Source organism: Nerophis lumbriciformis, linkage group LG34 (genome assembly GCF_033978685.3).
Source record: "Nerophis lumbriciformis linkage group LG34, RoL_Nlum_v2.1, whole genome shotgun sequence".
NCBI lineage: Eukaryota > Metazoa > Chordata > Actinopteri > Syngnathiformes > Syngnathidae > Nerophis > Nerophis lumbriciformis.
The window spans coordinates 16,315,001-16,325,000 of NC_084581.2; the positions used below are offsets into that span (position 1 = coordinate 16,315,001).

Below are 10,000 nucleotides of genomic sequence, written 5' to 3' on the forward strand. Positions count from 1 at the left end.
GGCCAACATTTCTAAAAATCCCTTTTTTGTATTAGCCTTAAGTAATATTCTAATTTTGTGACACACGGAATTTTGGATTTTCATTTGTTGCCACTTCAAATCATCAAAATTAAATGAAATAAACATTTGAATGCATCAGTCTGTGTGCAATGAATAAATATAATGTACAAGTTACACCTTTTGAATGCAATTACTGAAATAAATCAAGTTTTTCAAAATATTCTAATTTACTGGCTTTTACCTGTATATCGGTATCGAACAAAAATACATGATTTAACATGTAGGAATTGAAGCTATTTTTATGCAAATGCTCCTCATTTCAAGGGGTCAAAAGTGATTGGACATATAAAATGTTACTTTTTAATATTTGGTTGAGAATCCTTTTCAGGCAATGACTGCCTGAAGTCTAGAACTCATGGACATCACCAAATGCTGGGTTTCCTCCTTTGTGATGCCTTGCAAGGCTTTTACTGCAGCTGTCTTCAGTTGTTGGTTGTGTGTGAGTCTTTCTGCCTTATGTCTTATCTTGAGCAATTGAAATGCATGCTCGATTAGGCTAATAATACACCTACTTCCTGGAGAGTGTTGTGCACTTGAGGGGTTGTTGTGAAGGGTTTTTCTTCACCATGGAAATGATTGTTTGATCATCCACCACCGTTGTCTTCTTTGAACATCCAGGCCTTTTTGAGTTCCTAAGCTCACCAGTGCACTTTTTTTTTCAGAATGTATCAAACTGTTACATTTGGCCACTCCTAATATTTCTGCTGTCTCTCTGATGGATTTCTTCTTTTTTTTCAGCTTCAGGATGGTCTGTTTCGCCTTCATTGAGCATTAACTCCAGACCTTTTAACTGCTTAATTTATGACAGGTTAACAAGAGCTCATGAAGTCTTGTTTTTTTTTTTTTTTAATCTTTTTGAGTGGATTGTCAAATTACTTTTGGTCCATTGAAAATTCCAAAACCATTGCTCCAATTTAGAAATGAATACTTTCAAATTACAGCTGAGAGTCTTCACTTTAAGCTCATATTGATTATATCAGCTAAAATAATGCCACTGTCCAAATATTTCTGAACTTAACTGTGTATATATATATATATATATATATATATATATATATATATATATATATATATATATATATATATATATATGGTATGCCTTGTGTGCAATAAGTAGTGACTTTAAATTGTTCCTCTCATTGTGTCTTCCAACCAGCAAGCAAATAGACAATTACAGCATGAGAAAGTTCACATTGACGCAAACAATGGTATTTTATTTTTTTTGAATCCCTGTTTTACGCTATTAGTAGCTTTTTTTGAAGAAGCAGCAAAATTCGACAGAACACCGAATCATTGTGGGACTTAAAGGTAAAAATAGATTTTTTTTTTCATTATGTATCGTCATGTAAAATAACTTTTAAAAATCAATGTTATCAATTATTGTGTTCGTCCCGAATGCTCCACTTTACACCTCATTTTTGGAAAATACTGTTTTATTTTTTCCATAAAAATTTTGAGAAAGAGAGCATAACAACATAAAACATGAAACAATATACAGTCGTGGTCAAACGTTTACATACACTTGTGAAGGACATAAAGTCATGGCTGTCTTGAGTTTCCAATAATTTCTACAATTGTTTTTTTTTTGTGATAGAGTGATTGGAAAACATACTTGTTTGTCACAAAAAACATTCATGAAGTTTGGTTCGTTTATGAATTTATTTTGGGTCTACTGAAAATGTGACTAAATCAGCCGGGTCAAAAGTATACGTACAGCAACATACATTATCAATTTTGGTGATGTAGAAAAGTTACATTCAAATCAAATTAGAGTCATGGCATGGCCACTTAACTTCATGTGAGTTGTTATGATTGACGACACATGTTGACTTCTCTGAGCCCATTTAAATATGACTCATGTGATGCAGTCATTAGACTCGGTTACAAACGTGACAATGGGAAAGTCAAAGGAACTCAGCACAGATCTGAAAAAAACTAATAATTGACTTGAACAAGTCAGGAAAGTCACTTGGAGCCATTTCAAATGAGCTTAAGGTCCCAAGAGCAACTGTGCAGACAATTGTTGGTAAGTATAAAGTGCATGGCACAGTTTTGTCACTGCCACGATCAGGAAGAAACCGCAAGCTATCACCTGCTGCTGAGAGAAAATTGGTCAGGATGATCAAGAGTCAACCCAGAACCACCAAAAAGCAGGTCTGCAATGAATGGGAAGCTGCTGGAACACAGGTGTCAGTGTCCACAGTCAAGCGTGTTTTGCATCGCCATGGACTGAGAGGCTACCATGCAAGAAGGAAGCCCTTGCTCCAGAAGCGACACCTTAAGGCTCGTCTAAAGTTTGCTGCTGACCACATGGACAAAGATAGGACCTTCTGCAGGAAAGTTCTGCGGTCAGATGAAACAAAAGTTAAGCTGTTTGGCCACAATACCCAGCAGTATGTTTGGAGGAGAAAAGGTGAGGCCTTTAATCAGAATCAGAAATACTTTATTAATCCTCGAGGGGAAATTACAATTTTCCCTGGATAATAGTAATAATCCCAGGAACACCATTCCTACCGTCAAGCATGGTGGTTATAGTATTGTGCTCTGGGCCTGTTTTGCTGCCAATGGAACTGGTGCTTTACAGAGAGTAAATGAGACATTGAAAAAGTTCTTCAGGACAACCTAAAATCATCAGCCCGGAGGTTGGGTCTTGGGCGCAGTTGGGTGTTCCAACAGGACAATGACCCCAAACACACGTCAAAAGTAGTAAAGGAAGTGCTGAAGAAACAAGTCCATGTCAGAAAACCAACACTTTTAGCTGAACTGCACCAATTTTGTCACGAGGAGTGGTCAAAAATTCAACCAGAAGCTTGCCAGAAGCTTGTGGATGGCTACCAAAAGCGCCTTATTGCAGTGAAACTTGCCAAGGGACATGTAACCAAATATTAACATTGCTGTATGTATACTTTTGACCCAGCAGATTTGGTCACATTTTCAGTAGACCCATAATAAATTCATAAAAGAACCAAACTTCATGAATGTTTTTTTGTGACAAACAAGTACAGTATGTGCTCCAATCACTCTATCACAAAAAAATAAGAGTTATAGAAATGATTGCAAACTCAAGACCGCCATGACATTATGTTCTTTACAAGTGTATGCAAACTTTTGACCACGACTGTATATATATTAGATGTTCAGTTAGATGAGATTTAAAAGTGTGAAAAAAGAAGTCACATTTATGAGTCGGACCTTTTTATGACCTAAGGGTTAGAAATGTAAGATAATAGCCTTTTCTTTCTACAGCTGAGCATCCAGGCGCGTTCTGAGCTGATTCGCCGAGCTACCAAAGCCCTGCGCCAGCTGGGCGAGAAGAGCAGGAAGCGAGGGGGAGATGCGGCCGACAATCAGGATGGGGCGGACCCTACGGCGATGACTTTTGACGAGGCCTTGGCACACCTGCAGCAATCACAAGCCCACTTGGACACGCTGAGTCATCCATTCATCGTGTCGCTCAAAGACAGCCAGCAGGTAGACGCCATGTGCACTACACTTTCACTCATTCATGCGGTAAAAGACATGTCTCAGGATCACTGCTCCATCAAAAACAAATATTGTGTTTTATTAGTTTAAACCTGGTCAGATCGAGTACCGTATTTTTCGGACTATAAGTCGCAGTTTTTTTCATAGTTTGGCTTATATATGTTTTTTTCCTTCTTTATAATGCATTTTCGGCAGGTGCGACTTATACTCCGGTGTGACTTATACTCCGAAAAATACGGTATGTGTACATTATGTATCCGTCTTATTAGTCCAAGCCGCACTCATTTACACTCCTGTCACCTAACACTTGTAATGTGTGTATGTGTACATGGAAACATTAGTGTATGATTTGACTAGGTCAGTGTTGTAACATCACTGAAAACTGGTCATTTTTGCCTCCCACAGTGCTAGTTAATAGCATTTAACCGTTATTTTTAGAATGTCACAAAATGGTAAATGGGTTGTACTTGTATAGCGCTTCCATCCATCCATCCATCCATCTTCTTCCGCTTATCCGAGGTCGGGTCGCGGGGGCAGCAGCTTAAGCAGGGAAGCCCAGACTTCCCTCTCCCCAGCCACTTCGGACCCATCAGGAGCAAGGGTGAAGTGTCTTGCTCAAGGACACAACGGACGTGACTAGGATGGTAGAAGGTGGGGATTGAACCAGTAACCCTCAGATTGCTGGCACGGCCACTCTCCCAACTTCGCCACGCCGTCCCCAATCTACCAATGTCATTGGTAGATTGGAAATACATAATAAAGGCAGGGTTACGAATTAGTATCGTATGATAAATTAATTTGATTGAAAAACTAAACATGTAATTAATGATTAACTCCCCGCTCAAGGATCAAAAATAGTCTGGTATGTCATCCTCCATGAACCAGGACGTAGCCAGCTGGCTAACAAACAAACAAAAGTATGTCGCTCTGCAAGTCTTTACTTCTGAATTTGTTACTCTTTTTGCCAATTAAGTCATTAAAGTTAAAGTACCACTGATAATCACACACACTAGGTGTGGTAAAATTACCCTCTGCATTTGACCCATTCCCTTGTCACACCCTCTGGGAGGTGAGGGGAGCAGTGAGCAGCAGCAGTGGCCGCGCTCAGGAATCATTTTGGTGATTTAACCCCCAATTCCAACCCTTGATGCTGAGTGCCAAGCAGGGAGGTAATGGGTCCCATTTTTATAGACTTTGGTATGAACAAAGCCCCAAAATCAAAGATGGTAGGGTACAGTCCTGTTGTCTTATGTCACCCTCCTTGAACCAAGAAGTAGCCTGCTAGATAACAAACGGATAGACAAAAACAAAACATTATTTCCATCATTTTTTTCACTTTTGATGGATTAATTACTGTGTTCTGGAATCAAAAATGGTCTGGCAAACACACAAAAATGTGTTGACCATCTTGACAATGTTTTTACTTTTATTAGAGGAGTTAATTTACTCTTTCTACCGTTTGAGTAACACAATGGAACCGTTGGTTGTACTCCAGAATCAAAACTGGTTCATTACGTCCTTGTTAGATAAGAAAGTAGCCTGCTAGCTAGCAAACAGGCCATTGAAACATCGTCTCTTTGATCTTGCGTTCCAGGAGCAGCTGCGGGGTTACAATCGACTGTACGATATGTCTCGATCGGAAAGGTCAAAGGTGCACAAGCTGGCGGTCGCCATGGCAACTGACGGGCAGCCTCTGGAGAGTATCGCAGAGCTCCTGAAGGTCGCCGTGGGTTGCCTCGACCTGTCTGTCAAAAGCGTTCTGCAGGATGCGGTCGCCAGAGTGGTCGCCGAACTAAGGTATTGACTGTACATTTTTCGTTGTTAGCCTAGCACTAGTAGATAACTTTAGCCTGATTCCCAAACACATGCTTCTTGTCGCTGCCTTTGAGGATGTATCAGTAACCGCTTATTAATCAGACAAGGCATGGACCACTGACATGTCAGCAAAAATCAGCTAATAATAGGATGGCGGTTTAGACAAAATGGCTGTCAAACACCTCCCGCTGAGACAGGAAAATCATGTTGTCAGACGCCGTCCTATTATTTGCTTTCTTCCTTTCCATATATGAGCTTCACATTTGCACTTGACGCCCCCTCACTACCTTGCACAACCATTAAACACACGCAAGTGGAAAATGTCCTCTTCATGTAAACACAGGAAGGAAATGTTTAGAATTAAAGTGCTCCTATGTTTTAATGTGTACATTGCATTTTGAAGAGTGCTTTATTTCATTAGGTTTAATTATTAGCTAATTAATGGCTAATGATAAAGGCCGAATACAAATGTGGTCAAAATAAACAAAACGGGAGTAAATGTTTTGAAATTTCAAATATATTATTATTAGGTGGTAGAATTTTACATACATTTTAATATAAACATGAAAAATAAGGGCTGCAATCTGGCCTACTGCAGTGGTCACCAACCTTTTCCCTGGTCTTAGCAAGGTCTACCTCTGTACCGACTGTGATTTTATATACACTAAATATACTGTATGTGTGTGTATATGTGTGTGTGTATATATATACTGAACAAAAATATAAACGTAACACTTGGGTTTTTGCTCCCATTTTTCACGAGTTAAATTTAAAGATTTAAAACTTTTACTATATACACAAAAGACCTATTCCTCTCAAATATTGTTCACAAACCTGTCTAAATCTGTGTTAGTGAGCACTTCTCCTTTGCCAAGATAATCCATCCCACCTCACAGGTGTGGCATATCAAGATGCTGATTATTGCACAGGTGTGCCTTAGGCTGCTCACAATAAAAAGGCAACGCTGAAGTGTGCAGTTTTGCTTTATTGGGGGTCTGTGGGGTCAGAAAAGCAGTCAGTATCTGGTGTGACCAATATTTTCCTGACGCAGTGCAACACATTTCCTTTGCATTAAGTTGATCAGGTTGTTAATTGTGGCCTGTGGAATGATGGTCCACTCCTCTTCAATGACTGTGCCAAGTTGCTGGATATTGGCAGGAATTGGAACACTCTGTCGTATACGCCGATTCACAGCATCCCAAATATGCTCAATGGGTGACATGTCCGGCGAGTATGCTGGCCATGCAAGAACTGGGATGTTTTCAGCTTCCAGGAATTGGGTACAAATCCTTACAACATGGGGCCGTGTATTGTCATGCTGCAACATGAGATGATGGTCTCGGGTGAATGACACAACAATGGGCCTCAGGATCCCGTTACAGTATCTCTGTGCATTCAAAATGCCATCAATAAAATGCACTCGCATTTGTTGTCCATAACGTACGCCTGCCCATACCATAACCCCACCCCCACCATGGGCCACTCATTTCACAACGTTGACATCAGCAAACCGCTCTCCCACACGATGCCACACACACTCTGCCATCTGCCCGGAAAAGTGAAAACCGGGATTCATCGTGCCAGACGCCATCAAATGAGAGCATTTGCCCACTCAAGTCAGTTACGATAGCGAAGTGCAGTCAGGTCGAGACCCCGATGCGGACGACGATGAGCTTCCCTGAGAAGGTTTCTCACAGTTTGTGCAGACATTTTTTGGTTAGGCAAACCAATTGTTGCAGCAGCTGTCCTGGTGGCTAGTCTCAGACGATCATGGAGGTGCACCTGCTGGATGCGGGGGTCCTGGGCTGGTGTGGTTACTTGTGAGGTCAGTTGGATGTACTGCCAAATTCTCTGAAACTCCCTAGTAGACGGCTTATGGTAGAGAAATTAACATTCAATTCACGTTCTGAACCGTTTTGGTAGACATTTCTGCAGTCGGCATGACAACTGCAAGCTCCCTCAAAACTTGCGACATCTGTGGCATTGTGCTGTGTGATAAAACGGCACATTTCAGAGTGGCCTTTTATTGTAGCCTAAGACACACTTGTGCAATAATCATGCTGTTTAATCAGTATTTTAATATGCCACACTTGTGAGATGGGATGGATTATCTTCGCAAAGAAGAACTGCTAACTAACAGATTTAGACAGGTTTGTGAACAATATTTGAGAGGAATAGGTATTTTGTGTGTATAGTAAAAGTTTTAGATCTTTGAGTTCAACTCATACAAAATGGGAGCAAAAACAAGTGTTGTTCATATTCTTGTTCAGTGAATATATGTATGTGTATATGTATATATATATAGATACATATATGTATATGTATGTGTGTATATACATATATATATATATATATATGTATATATATAGATACATATATGTATATGTATGTGTGTATATATATATATATATATATGTATATATATAAAAAAATATATATATATAAATATGTGTATGTATATATATATATTTATATATATATATATATATATATACTGTATATACTATATATATATATATATATATATATATATATTAGGGCTGCAACTAACAATTAATTTGATAATCGATTAATCTGTCGATTATTACTTCGATTAATCGATTAATAATCGGATAAAGGAGACAAACTACATTTCTATCCTTTCCAGTATTTTATTTTTTTTTAAAACATCATACTCGCGCCATGTTCTTTCAACTTGCCAAATAAAACAAGGAAAATGTTACAAATGTAGCCGAGTGTCCTGGGTTCACATATTAAATGATAAATGGGTTATACTTGTATAGCGCTTTTCTACCTTCAAGGTACTCAAAGCGCTTTGACACTACTTCCACATTTACCCATTCACACACACATTCACACACTGATAGAGGGAGCTGCCATGCAAGGCGCTAACCAGCACCCATCAGGAGCAAGGGTGAAGTGTCTTGCTCAGGACACAACGGACATGACGAGGTTGGTACTAGGTGGGGATTGAACCAGGGACCCTCGGGTCGCGCACGGCCACTCTTCCACTGCGCCACGCCGTATTCTGTGTATTGATATAATATAACAATAAATTAATAAATGGGAGTCATGAGAGCAGGTCCGGTCTCCACCACTTCTTTAATGTCATCTTCCACACCTCCTTCAACAACCCACACTTATAGACCTATTACGTCATAGCCCTACGGCAACTCTGGAGGGACAACACTCCTCCTCCTTACCTAACACACTCCAGTAACTTGGGACACCCTGAACTGTTTGTTACACAAAAATGCACACTTTTGATACCCTTGCTATAGATAATAAAAAATTAAATCTGATAAATCTATGGATAAAAAGCAGAGCCTGACGACGCATGCGCGTTTTTCACAACTCTCTCGCTCTCTCTGTCTCTCCCCCTCCCTCACGAATTCTGCTGCACGCACAATTTGTTTTGTTTTTAACCTTCTTAACCCTGAACGTACATTGAAAATACACGCAATCCTAACTCAAAATGCCGGACATTTGAGGCATTTAAGAAACACCGACCGGACAGCCCTGCAAAAGAGGACATGTCCGGTGAAAAGAGGACGTATGGTCGGACCTAGCCCGGTTGCTGCTAGCATGCTAGTCGATTAGTTGTTGCAGCCCTAATAAATAAATAAATATATATATATATATATATATATATATATATATATATATATATATATATATTAGGGCTGCAACAACTAATCGATTAAAATCGATTGTAAAAATAGTTGATTCGTTGGATCTATGTTATGCGTACGCGCAGAGGCATTTATATATACTTTTTTATTTATTTAAAACATTTATTTTTATTTTTTAATAAACCTTTATTTATAAACTGCAACATGTACAAACAGCTGAGAAACAATAAGCAAAATAAGTATGGTGTCAGTATGCTGTTTTTTTCCCCAATAAAATACTGGAAAGGATAGAAATGTAGTTTGTCTCTTTTCTCCGATTATTAATTGATTAATCGAAGTAATAATCGACAGATTAATCGATTATCAAATTAATCGTTAGTTGCAGCCCTTATATAAATATATATATATATATGTATATATATATATATATATATATGTATATGTATGTATATATATATATATATATATATATATATATATATATATATCCATCCATCCATCCATCTTCTTCCGCTTATCCGAGGTCGGGTCGCGGGGGCAGCAGCCTAAGCAGGGAAGCCCAGACTTCCCTCTCCCCAGCCACTTCGTCCAGCTCCTCCCGGTGGATCCCGAGGCGTTCCCAGGCCAGCCGGGAGACATAGTCTTCCCAACGTGTCCTGGGTCTTCCCCGTGGCCTCCTACCGGTCGGACGTGCCCGAAACACCTCCCGAGGGAGGCGTTCGGGTGGCATCCTGACCAGATGCCCGAACCACCTCATCTGGCTCCTCTCCATGTGGAGGAGCAGCGGCTTTACTTTGAGCTCCCCCCGGATGGCAGAGCTTCTCACCCTATCTCTAAGGGAGAGCCCCGCCACCCGGCGGAGGAAACTCATTTCGGCCGCTTGTACCCGTGATCTTGTCCTTTCGGTCATGACCCAAAGCTCATGACCATAGGTGAGGATGGGAACGTAGATCGACCGGTAAATCGAGAGCTTTGCCTTCTGGCTCAGCTCCTTCTTCACCACAACGGAT

The 10,000-nt window shown here is 40.0% G+C and overlaps 1 protein-coding gene across 4 annotated transcripts in view; it reads left to right on the forward strand.

Moving 5' to 3' along the window:
* nbas (NBAS subunit of NRZ tethering complex) overlaps positions 1-10,000 on the forward strand; it is a 377,838-nt gene that overhangs the window by 284,138 nt on the left and 83,700 nt on the right. For all 4 annotated transcript variants that reach the window (XM_061929010.2, XM_061929012.2, XM_061929011.2 and 1 more), the window contains exons 46-47: positions 3,307-3,531; positions 5,138-5,340. In XM_061929010.2, coding sequence (XP_061784994.2) covers positions 3,307-3,531; positions 5,138-5,340 — 428 coding nt within the window. The remainder of the gene's footprint in view (positions 1-3,306; positions 3,532-5,137; positions 5,341-10,000) is intronic.